At 37.2% G+C, this 12,950-nt stretch overlaps 1 protein-coding gene across 1 annotated transcript; it reads right to left on the reverse strand.

Annotated features, from left to right (window-relative positions):
• Positions 1-1,628: 1,628 nt before the first annotated feature.
• On the reverse strand, positions 1,629-12,666 carry stx3a (syntaxin 3a). The gene is made up of 10 exons (XM_062428056.1): positions 12,637-12,666; positions 7,763-7,837; positions 7,565-7,664; positions 7,316-7,390; positions 6,790-6,860; positions 6,259-6,367; positions 5,309-5,382; positions 3,579-3,713; positions 2,369-2,479; positions 1,629-1,706 (listed from the first exon to the last, which is right to left on the reverse strand). Exons 1-10 carry the CDS (start codon positions 12,664-12,666, stop codon positions 1,629-1,631), a joined length of 858 nt encoding a protein of 285 aa, XP_062284040.1.
• Positions 12,667-12,950: the final 284 nt, after the last annotated feature.

Consider the following 12,950-nt stretch of genomic DNA (forward strand, 5'->3'; position numbering starts at 1 on the left):
ACAAGAATGACCTCTTTGGAAACAGAGTTTTGGTCCTTTTTTTAAAAAAAAACAACAACAACAAAACAGGGTGGAAACACATATACATATTAAAAATGAAAGCAATCTTTAATACATTTAATAATTTAATAATAACACAAACAACAAAGACCTAGAGCAGTAAAACACCCCCAAGGCAGTGTCAATGTAATCAAAGTAGCACTGTGTTTATTTCCATTTCTAATCTAATACCTTCAAAATTGTCTTCTATTCTTAGCTCATACAGTATCTATTGTCAATCATCTTTTAATCAGTTCAACGTCAAAGCTCCACAGTGTGATTTTCAAAGAAAGACACTTCCTTGCGTCATTAAAATGAAAAGTGATTTGATTACAGACCTACTATGGAGTCATAGCAGGTGCTTCTTCACAACATGATATGAATTGTATCATTAGATGCAGTCAATAGTATAAGTACTGGCACAGTGGTGCGGTTTCCACATCAAAACACAAATAGCTAACAATTGTACAAAAGAATTCCAATAGCTGTTGCAATACTTAAGATACTGACTTTATAGATATGCATCATGGTGGGCAATGTGGTAGTGATGCAGTCAGGCTGCAGGAACATCTGTCTGAGGTCAGTACACTGTCATGTCATTCAAAACGACATAACTTAATTTATTACACATCAATTATATATTTTGCAATTATTTCTTAAATGTGTCAACCATTTGCAAACTTGATTTTTTGGAGCAATAGTAAGAAATTACAACAAGCAATCAAAATCTGATATTATGCCAATCAAAATGCTAATATGGATTTCAGGAAAAGGTGGGTTCTATTCAGGGCTGTATTGGTAAATAAAGCTTGGTTAGACAGTACCACACCTGAGGCCACATGGATAGATGGATAAATCTCCATTTTCAATATACAGGTATGGTCCTTTATGTAGGTCAATTGTTGCAATGTAATAAAATAGTAAAACTGACTAACTGACAAAACTGAAAACTGATTTGGCTCAAACTTAAAGCTGAATCAAGACAACTGTTTGACTTCTAAATGTATCAGGTAAATGATGAATCAGCATTTTGTGTTTCATACTGACTGAAATTGTCTGTCAACTTTAGTTCTGTGTTCACAACAGTTACTAAGGTCAAAAACCATTTAACAGCTTAAGCTTTATTTATTTTTATATTAGTATAATATTTATTGCTTTTGGCTGGACCGGGCCTCAGTTCTTAATTTCCTACCTCTTCATGTCTATGCATATGTTGTTGGTATGACAATAAAGTATCCTTGAATCCTTAAAGAAAACATCTGGTTAAACAATTTACCATTTCAGAATTTGAGAGTTGGGTAAAAGGTGATTACATGCATTTAGCCTCCAGTACAGCCCTGGTTCTATTGGATTCAGTTCAAGAAACTGGAATAAAATTGAATTCATTTTTTAAAAACAGACAGTTGAGCCTATTGAGAAATGACAGATAAATAACTCATTCCAATGCCTGCAGATTCCATTTTTATTTTGAATGAAGTGAGATGACAGTGAATTAAGCCTGAGCTCTACTTTGTGACTATCTTAGAGTTCTGCTCTGCCTCATCCTGGAATGTGTGGACTCAGCTGGTGTGTGGCTTTATTCAGGGTGTTTATTTGATGAAGCTGTAGAGAAATGAACCAAGGACGAGGGCCAAAATCACACAGCAGCAGAAGATCATCATTTGTTTCTTGAGGTCAGGAAGACAAAGGATAGAGACACGAAAAGAAAATGGATATTAAGTTATCATTTAGAAGCCATAACATAGAAGGTATTGTATGTTGGTGTGGCACACAGAGGCCTAGAACATGTAAAAACTCTGCTTCAATGGAAGTCTTGGTGAAGCACCAGATTAGAGTCTGTGATGATGCCTTTTTAATTTCACTACAACTCAAGACTTGTAGTCAAGAGTGATCAAATAACTGAGTTCAGAAGGTAGTTGAGACCAAGTCAGGACTGAAGACTGATTCTCTAGACCAATCTTGAGCAAAGATTTACCCAGAGCCCAATCAACATCCTTTATGTTCTTACTGTTCAAAGTCAACTTTGTCACTCAAGACTAGTAGTTGGGTTTAAACATGCGTATGATGTAGGAAATCACCAGTGCTTTGGTCTATGGAGGGTAATGGGCTGAATTCTGGCTTAAAGAGATATCTGTAGACCAGTATTAAGATATTGAATTGAATATTGAATTGGCCTCCTGCTCACTCAATGCAGCATTAAATATAAACCTACAGTATCATATGAGAATGCATCATGTAACCCATCCACTATTATACAGTACTATATGTTTTTAAAAGCATTTGAACAGGTCATTACACGTATGCTACTGTTGAAACAGTCCAAACTTACCCTGCGTGCCTCCTGCTGGTATTTGGCTGCTTTCTTGGTGTCTGCAACCGCTCTCTCTACAAAGCCAACTGACTGGTCCATGTTGCTCTCAATCCTGTCAATCATGCCACCCTGGAGGGCAGGACAAAATGGAATAATGACAGAGAAGAGTAAATAGACAGACATTATTCTCAGCTAAGGAGGACCTTCTATAAACAATAACAAGTGGCAAACATACATTTGACACATATGCAGTCTATCCCTGTAATGTTCAGGAACATTTCCTGCATGGGCTCGCATGTGAATGGGAGTAAAGATCAATATTCTGGGAAATCTGTACTGCCAATTTCCCACCTCAAGACATAGTAACATTTCAGTACAGCTGTGTTGTGAATGAAAGCAGTAACATTACAGGGAGAAGCACCTAAAGGGTAACATCTGTCTGATGAGAGAAAGTGAACGAACCAATCACAAGACTTGACATGTGGGTGATGTACTGTGGGTTGGGCAATGTTTGGTTTTGGCTAAACAGAAAACTAAAATATTTTTCTGGAAACATTTGAGGTGAGAAAAAAGGAAACTCTGTAACATAATCTTGAAAGGGCACAAGCTGGAAATGTTCCTGTAAGCAGCTGCATGTGTGAATAGTGAAAATCACTATCAGTCCCTGAAAGGTTATCCCAGTAACTTACTGGGAACTATGTGTGAAAGAATATATTGCTTTAACTTTTAACTGTTTATTGTTAAACTTAGTTTACTAAGTAGATCTGATATCATTAAATGATTAACAATCGCAGGGTGGGGTAAAATGACTGCAAAGACCAATCAATAACTAAATATCAAACACCACACTGTTGTTTATCAGAGTATATCAAGTATAGGATTTCCAACTTCATTTGAATAAAACGAGAACATAGTGCATAATATCTCCTCCACAGACCTTAGTTGCATCTGTGTGTGTGTGTGTGTGTGTGTGTGAGTGTGTGTTTTCTGTCATTTCTGTATTGTTGCTACCTAATAATGACATAAAAATGCCACCGAAAAAAGCAAAGCAAAACTGCAACCACAGTTAATCCAACATACATTTCCTACATATCCTTATGTAAAAATTGGAATGTTAAATAATATTAATGCAGCTCCATTAATAGGACCTTATTTTACTGCAGGGAGAGTTGTCTTTCCATGAATTAACTTAAATTCCTGTTGGTTTGTCACACGCATGTATGTGTACCTGGTTTTCGACCAGCATGGCGATATCAACAAACATGTCGTGGAGCTCTTTAATGCTGCTCTCCAACCTCATGATGTCTTTGTGACGAGCCTCGATCTCATTCAGAGCCTGCTGGTTGATCTTTGAGTCCATAATCTGGAGAGGGAGCAGGTGTGAAGGAAAAGAAGGAAGAGAGACAGTATGAGCTTCATGAAAGACTGTTGACTGATGACATGTAGTTTCTGCAGCTATGGTAAATGGACTGCATTTATATAATGCCTTTCTGGTTTTCTGACCACTCAAAGTGCTTTTTTTTACACAACAAGCCACATTTACCCATCCACACACATATTCATACTCTGATGGCGTAGGCTGCCATGCAAAGTGTCAACTTGCTCATCAGGAGGGGGTTTTCTAATCATTTGCACACATTCAGACACCAATGGCACAGCCTTTGGGAGACATATGGGGTTCAGTATCTTCAGGACAGTTTGATATGTGGACTGGAGGAGCTGGGAATCAAACCACTGATCTTCTGATTAGTGGACAACCTACTCTGCCTCCAGCCACAGCTTTGTAACTAGGCAAGTGAAGGTACACTTTTCAGTGTAATACAATCCATCCTTTATGCATAAATATATGTATATATATATATATACTACCGGTCAAAAGTTTTAGAACACCCCAATTTTTCCAGTTTTTTATTGAAAAAATGTTTTCCATCTTGGTCTTTTTTCCTAAGGTAGTTCTGGCATAGCTTGGACTTATGTTTTGGGTCATTATCTTTACCCGACCCTGGATCCAGAAAAACAGCCCCAGACCATCATGCTTCCTCCTCCATGTTTAACAGTTAATGTCACACACTGAGGAACCATCCTTTCTACTCCATGTTTAACAGTTAATGTCACACACTGAGGAACCATCCTTTCTACTCCATGTTTAACAGTTAATGTCACACACTGAGGAACCATCCTTTCTACTCCATGTTTAACAGTTAATGTCACACACTGAGGAACCATCCTTCCTCCTCCATGTTTAACAGTTAATGTCACACACTGAGGAACCATCCTTTCTACTCCATGTTTAACAGTTAATGTCACACACTGAGGAACCATCCTTTCTACTCAACGGCGTACAAAACTCCTGCGTGATGAACAGAATATTTTAAATGTTGATTCATCAGTCCATAACAGCTTCTTCCAGTCTTCAGTAGTCCATTGGTGGTGTTTCATGGCCCAGGCAAGTCTCTTCTTCTTATTCTGACTCTTAGCAATGGCTTTCTAGCTGCAACTCCACCTGTCAAACCTGCAACTGGAAGTCTTCTCTTCACAGTAGAAACTGAGACTTGCTTACTACGACCACTATGAAGCTGTGCTTGAAGCTGTTGTCCTGTGAGCCGCCTATCACGCAAGCTGTTGACTCTCAGAAACTTGTCTTCTGACTCTGTTGTGGCTTTGGGTCTGCCAGACCTCTTCCTTTCAGAGTTTCCTCCAGTTTCTGAGTGAAACTGTACTCACTTACACCTTGACTTTCTTTTCAATTTCTCTGCAGGAAAGACCTACATTTTTAAGTGTTTTTGTATAATTTTCAGTTTTGGGTAACCTTACTTTTTTTTTTTTTAACCTCTGTCAGTTCACCGCTTACCGTTGTACCATTTCAAGCTATTCATTGGACTTGAACTGCTTGAATTTCAATACAAAAAGTGGAAAAACTGGGGTGTTCTAAAACTTTTGACCGGTAGTCAGTCATACCCCAGCACTGAAGACTGCTGAGTTGCCTCCTTCCAGCATTTCTTCCAGCTCATCATCAGTTGTTGCTTTCCCCGCTGCAATCATCAGAAAACACAGTTATACAATTGTATCTGTTTACAACTGACAGGTTGATTCAATAAAGCATGTGGAGACTGAGAGACAGAGAGACAGTCCCTGTTCCCTGACCCTGAAAAGTAGAGATAACACTGCTGTTATGCCAACAAGGTGTAAACTTTACAATGAAAACTTGATAGGTTATCCTACTGTCTGTGAAATAACCTACTGTATGTCCTCATATTAAGTGCTTGCATTTATTTCTTTATTATGACATGAAAAGGGATAGGCATTGTAAAAACACTGAGATATGGTTAAAAACAGACAATCTGTTGTTAGACATGACAACAGTGGTATCACAACATGACACGTATCTGACACTTTACTATGGTTTACTATGGTGTTTAGAATGCATGAAATACAGAAATAGGTTAAACCTGACTACAACATGTCAGAATATCATGGCAAACATCTACACAGGTCTATATGTCCAAAGTGGTGAAGGCATTTGCTTTTCACAATGACCTGCAGAGTGGTTTGTCAACAACTTTTTTGATATTTAATCAATTATCAAATGGTCTATCTACTTGTTGTTTTCACTCTTGTCAATATGAAAGACACTGATTAATATACTAAGAAGACTCACCAGACTGACAATCACATTCTAAATGGTACTAATAGATATATGAGCAACTAAATGAGTAACATAGTATGTTCATATAATGTGAAAAGTGATCAGTTGAGTTTAAAATGTCACCATGTACACACTGTTTAACAACCTGTTACTGTGTTTGACTGGACATCTAGACAAAAACCTCCACTGACCATAGCAGGTTTAAAGTTCAAAAACAATCCTTCCATGTGATTGTACCAGGTAATAAGAAACTGCAACTCACTGATCTCCAGCTGTCGTGCGATCCTTCCTTTGCTCTTATCTCTGAAGTCAACTTGAGCCTCATTGTATTTTGTCATGACTTCTACAAACTTCTTTGCCAGGATAGCATGCTGGGGAAAAATAACAATGATGATGATTTGTTAACTATGGATAATATTGTGTTCTGTCAACAACATTTAAACTGCCACGATGCACTAAAACTCTCCTATCACTGTCAAAAAATGGTTTGTACTTTGTACTGTGTGAAAAAATACTACTTCATAATGTCAGCTGTCCATGGTGCTGAAAAGCCAAAGTGGAGGACTGTCAGAGCTTCCTGTTTGCTATCCACTTGGAGACTATGTACAGAACTAGAAAGTGAACATGTAATAGAAACCCAGTTTCACAGTAAATTAAAAGTTTTCTGCAGTTGTTTCTCTTCTTCTGATCCTAGATCAGACCTTTCTCTAGTTTGTGTTAGAATTTGAAGATGCCATGAAAACCACCATGACGGGTCAAGTCAACTTAATTTACTTTGTTTGTATTGTCTGACCTGTGACTTGCGTATCCTGAGGTCAGCTGAAGCCCTCTCATCTGTGTTTGACTCAAGCTGGCGCTCAATAGCTAGCACACACACACACACACACACACACACACACACACACACACACACACACACACACACACACACACACACACACACACACACACAAAAGACATGGAACAATATCTGTGATTACATTGTTAACTTGAAACTGATTCAGGGGACTGACCACAGATATCCTTCAAATTTGTCTAGTTCAGAAACAACATATGAAATAGTAGGAAAAAAACACTTTTCATCACCATGCACTGTTTATATCGACTTTATCATGTTAAAAAAAATCAAATTGAAAAAAGAAGAAGGAGAAAGGTATCTGAATTATCCTGACACAAGGAGATAAACAGTTAATATTGTGCTATAATCTTTACAGCTGTTTTTAAAAGTACACGCAATGTGAAAAATAATAATAAAATAAAGAATTGGTTCATCTGGATCCGTATACTTTCAAAAGTAAATTGACAAAGAAAATACTGACTTTTGAGTTTGTTTCTTGCATTGTTTGCTGACTTCTTGATTTCATTGGTGAGGGCTTCAAGGTCATCTTGTGTTTCTAAAAGTGAGAGTGATAGCAGCGGAGAGTTAGACATAATGGGTTGGAGAATACTCAGTGAGTTGGTCTGTGTGTGTGTGTGTGTGTGTGTGTGTGTGTGTGTGTGTGTGTGTGTGTGTGTGTGTGTGTGTGTGTGTGTGTGTGTGTGTGTTTGTGTGTGTGTGACACAGTTACTCTGCTCAGATGTGGGGGCAGACAAGATGGTGGAGTAGAGTTTTTTTATTTCTGTGACACTCTCATCAATCTTGTCGATGCTGGTACGGATATCCTCAATCTGACAGACAAACACAAACATAAACAGATCAGTGTGTAAGACATGAATTCTTTCTCTTTTCAAAATGTGAGAAACAGACAGACACAGAAATAGAATACCTGGGCAAAGAAATCATCCATAAACGCTTCATTCTCCACAGGAACCTCAATGTCATCACCTCCACCATCACTCTTCTGTTACACATACAACAATAAAAAGAAGTCAAGACTGAACTTGAGGATGGATTGAACAAGCTTCCACATCAGAAACAAACCAGTATCACATAATAGCTACAGTACATTAAGTATATGTGTCAGCGACAAATTGGTTGGCAAGATGACAAAATTCAAAAATGTCTTAAATTTAAAAAAAAAAGCAGCATCACGTTTAATAATATGTATATTTTGTGTTTTTGTTGGTTTTATGTCATTTGAAATGACATTTGCACCATTTACTTTAAACTAAAAGCAAGACTTAGAGCTCCTGAAAATGTCAAATGGTGTAACCACAAAAGAATGATAAATATTACAGATTTGAATCACCTACAGTGTATTTAATTGTGTTTTAAAAAATAATGACTTCATTTTAAAACATCAAAGGAAAAGAAAAAAATGGGAGTATTTCTTCAGTTAAATTTTAATACGTTTTGTCAATATTGAGCTGGGCATATCCTATAAACAACCATTTTTTTCTAAATAAGTTGGGGCCAATGATGTAAAATGTGTTCAAAAGTGGATTACATTTATTCCACAATTTAGTTCATGTTTATTTTCCTGTATCTTAATGATCAGGCTCCATCATATCTTAAAGAGCTCATAGTATCTTATGTACCTACTAGAACACTGCGCTCCCAGAACGCAGGCCTACTTGTGGTACCTAGTATCTCTAAAAGTAGAATGGGAGGCAAAGCCTTCAGTTATCAGGCTCCTCTCCTGTGGAACCATCTCCCAGATTCGGTCCGGAGGGCAGACACCCTCTCTACTTTTAAGAGTAGGCTTAAATCTTTCCTTTTTGATAAAGCTTATAGTTAGCCAGCTCCTAGTTTATGCTGCTATAGGCTTAGACTGCCGGGGGACTCCCATGATGCACTGAGCTCCTTTCTCCTCCTCTCTCTCTCTCTCTCTCTCTCTCTCTCTCTCTCTCTCTCTCTCTCTCTCTCTCTCTCTCTCTCTCTCTCTCTCTCTCTCTCTCTCTCTCTCTCTCTCTCTCTCTCCTCCTCTCTCTCTCTCTCTATCCATCCATCTAAATCCATTAACATTCATGTACCATTAATGCATTCCATAACCTAAACTTCTTCCCCGGAGTTGTCTGTGCTTTCTCGTCTCACAGGTAATCTGGGCCTGTAGACGTCCGGATGACAGATTCCAGTCCCGGACCTTCTAGCTTCAATGTTTATTTTCTATGTGCTTCTCTCTCTCTCCTATTCTTCCTCTCTCTCCTCTCTACCCCAACCGGTCGAGGCAGATGTTCTCCCACTTTGAGCCTGGTTCTGCCTGAGGTTTCTTCCTGTTAAAAGAGAGTTTTTTTTTGCCATTGTCACTAAGTGCTGCTCATGTGGGAATGTAAACCTGAAGAGTACGGTTTAGTACCTGCTCTATGTGTAAAGTGCCTTGAGATGACTTTGTTGTGATTTGGCGCTATACAAATAAAGGGATTGATTGATAAAGAGGTCAGGTGGTTCAGAGATGATGTTATTATATTATAAAGAGGTCAGGTGGTTCAGAGATGATGTTATTATATTATAAAGAGGTCAGGTGGTTCAGAGATGATGTTATTATATTATAAAGAGGTCAGGTGGTTCAGAGATGATGTCATTATATTATAAAGAGGTCAGGTGGTCCAGAGATTATGTTCTTTAATCAGCAGCATAAACTGATATCTAACAAAATTAGCATAATTAACTACTGATATTTGACTAAATCCTCTAACAGAAAGGCTTTTAATACGACTTAAATGATGTAAACAGTTCTATTTTTGACATTTCATTTTAAAATCAAAATTGACACCTGTGTAAGCACATGGCTTTGGCCTCAATATTTGAAATGTAATTCTTAAAGTAAATATTCGAATGAACAACATTTTTCTAGGGTTACACCATTGGACATGTACACCGAGCAAACCTAACTAAGTCCAAAAAACGTCAGTTTATGAGTACTTGTAAATAGCTTCTAACCTTGATAGGCAGCAGTGATCATCAGGGGTCCTTCTCTGTAAAATCACTTCCTGTTACATGGCCTTCTTTACAATTTTAACAAAAGGGCCTTTTAAATGGTGGTTACACGTTGAGACACTTCATGTGGTTCACATGTCTTGACATGATTCCCTAAATTATATTTAATATTTAGAACAATTGTATTCCATTAACCTTTATTTGATATGAAAGAGTGATCATGTTAGATTATGCCAAACTAGTTGATTATATGTTATTGAAATTTTGAGCTGTTTTAAGCAAGTGTAATTGTTTGGTTGAAGTTTTGATGGTTTGATGGTTTTGTTGATGGTATTTCCATGTGATGCTACTTTATAATTCCACTCCACTACATTTCAGAGGGAAATATTGTACTTTGTACTCCACTACATTTATTTGACAGCTTAACTTTCAGATGCAGATTTAACACAATGGATAATATAAAAAGCTTTTAAAATACAACACATTGTTAAAGATGAAACCAAAAAGCAGTGTGTAGTCGGCTCACATTTCAGATGTCTATGAGTTGTTAACAGATTTTTCCCTCTAAACTTCTCACATGCTTTCATTTCAATAAATGTTCTAATGATCCAATATTTCAGCAAAAATCAAAGATTAGAGAAAAAGTCCAAAAACTGAAAACACATTTGTGTTTCAGAACTTAGTTTTTTCTTCTTTCCTCTCCCATTAATCATCTCACCACCCCTCACATTTATCTGCTGACCCTTTGGAGGGGCCCCACCCCTAGGTTGGGAACCACTGGACTAATCTAGCTAATTGTACATACTGTTTATACACCGATGCTTCACTATTAATAATCTAATGATGTTATATAATAATATATCAGTCAGAGGACCAAACCACTACTTTTACTGTAATACTGCATACTACATCACTCATAATACTGCAGTACTTTTACTGTAATACTGCATACTACATCACTCATAATACTGCAGTACTTTTACTGTAATACTGCATACTACATCACTATAATACTGCAGTACTTTTACTGTAATACTGCATACTACATCACTCATAATACTGCAGTACTTTAACTGTAATACTGCATACTACATCGCTCATAATACTGCAGTACTTTTACTGTAATACTGCATACTACATCACTCATAATACTGCAGTACTTTTACTGTAATACTGCATACTACATCACTCATAATACTGCAGTACTTTTACTGTAATACTGCATACTACATCACTCATAATACTGCAGTACTTTAACTATAATACCATTAACCAGGGGCGATTTTAGACCCTTTTTAGGAATGCTCAAGCACCACAAAATTTGATATCAGCACCCTTAAAAATAAATAAACTATTGTTGGATTTTTTTCCTAAAAAAATATTTTATACAACTTTAATTATTATTTTGCGAGCCTGTCTGTTACAGATGGGACAAACACTTATGCTACAGGTTCAAATGGTTTTATTTTAACATGTCTAATGTGATTTGTATAGTTCTGTCATTAATATTAGGAGGCTGTGGCTCAGCAGGTAGCACGGTCGTCCTCCAATTGGAAAATTGGTGGTTCGATTCCCGGCTCCTCCATGTCGATGTATCCTTGGGCAAGACACTTAACCCCCAAATTACTCCCGTTGCTGTGCCAAAATTCTCCTTTGTAAGTCGCTTTGGATAAAAGCGTCTGCTAAAATGACTAAATTCTGTCATTAATATTGTGTTTCCCTCAGGGTTAATTAACTATCTTCCTCTCTGTAGAATTCTGTAATTGTTTATTCTGAACCATTATTATCATACATTATAGTAGACCACTCTACTATGTATTAATATTTATTGTTGTAATTTACGTTATCCACTGAAATGAGTGATTTAGCAGGGGGTTGGAACACTTGCAGGGCATTGTATGTGATATTCTCATTGGGAGCTGAGCCCCCCTAAAGGTCTGATCCTAGAATCACCCCTGACTTTAACTACATCAAGCTCATAATACTTATGTACTTTTACTGTAATACTTTAACTACATCCCTCATAATACTTACGTACTTTTACTGTAATACTTTAACTACATCCCTCATAATACTTACGTACTTTTACTGTAATACTTTAACTACATCCCTCATAATACTTATGCGCTTTTACTGTATAGGATTTTTTTCATGCAGGACTTTTACTTGTAATGGAGTACTTTTACATTACTGCATTAGCTACTTTTACTTAATAGTTCTTCTACTAGGTGCCGTTCACGTGCGTTCCATTGTCACGCGAGTCCAACTGCAGGCTAATTAAACGTGCAGCATACCTTGCACGCGCAACTGCTTTGTCTCGCATGAAAATAATCAGTTAAATAATCATATAAAGTAGACTACTTATAGGTGAAATATGGGCTTATATTTACACAGACTTGTATTTATACGTATATATTTATAGGCTAAATAACATAACGAGCTTTTACTTAACAGCATGTCGTAGGCTTTAGGAAATCCTTTTTTTTTTTTTTTTTAAGTATTTGTATTCGTGAAAGTTCATGGAACAAATGTCTATACTTCATATATTGGCAAATAGGCAAACTTTAAAAACAGTGTTTTGAATGCAGTTTCTAAGGCCTGTTTGTTGAAATATGCAAATGTGTATCAATGGAAAGACGTCGTACATCGGCTAACGAACAGTGAAATGTAATTGGATACAAGTTATCTATAGTAAAGCCCCCACAGACACAAGAGCCTACTGGTGGTAAATGGAAATTCATGACAGACTACAGATGGTACATTAGGGCCTGTACTAGCAACAGGTGCTCAATAATATAACTAAAACAATCAAACTCTGCCCACCTCCTTCAGTTGCGCCAGTCGATCCTTCATCTTGATAAATGTAACGTTCCAATAAAATAAACAAGTAGAAAACAAATGAGAAAAAAGAAGGTGTCGGACAACAATGCTCTAGCCTATAACAACTATTAAAATGGCTTCCAAATTAGCCCAGAGGAAATGATTATCTCCTTCAATTAATCCAGGAGATGAGACCGGAGAGTTGTCCAAATCAGAGACAAAGCCGCCAGCATGAAGCTGAGTTAAAATAAAGAATACATCAAAACTGCACATAAATGAAAGGTGTCGGTGGTTTGGGTGTCCCTCTCTGAGGCAGT

The sequence above is a fragment of the Scomber scombrus genome, chromosome 2, assembly GCF_963691925.1.
Source record: "Scomber scombrus chromosome 2, fScoSco1.1, whole genome shotgun sequence".
NCBI classification, from domain to species: Eukaryota; Metazoa; Chordata; class Actinopteri; order Scombriformes; family Scombridae; genus Scomber; species Scomber scombrus.

Excerpts from the sequence above, each read along its gene's own strand:
- stx3a (XM_062428056.1), bottom strand. The coding sequence starts at position 12,666 with ATGAAGGATCGACTGGCGCAACTGAAGGAG. Across the intron at positions 6,368-6,789 it reads TCAGGATACGCAAGTCACAG|CATGCTATCCTGGCAAAGAA; the intron begins GTCAGACAATAC and ends ATTTTTCCCCAG. Across the intron at positions 5,383-6,258 it reads CGCACGACAGCTGGAGATCA|CGGGGAAAGCAACAACTGAT; the intron begins GTGAGTTGCAGT and ends TGATGATTGCAG.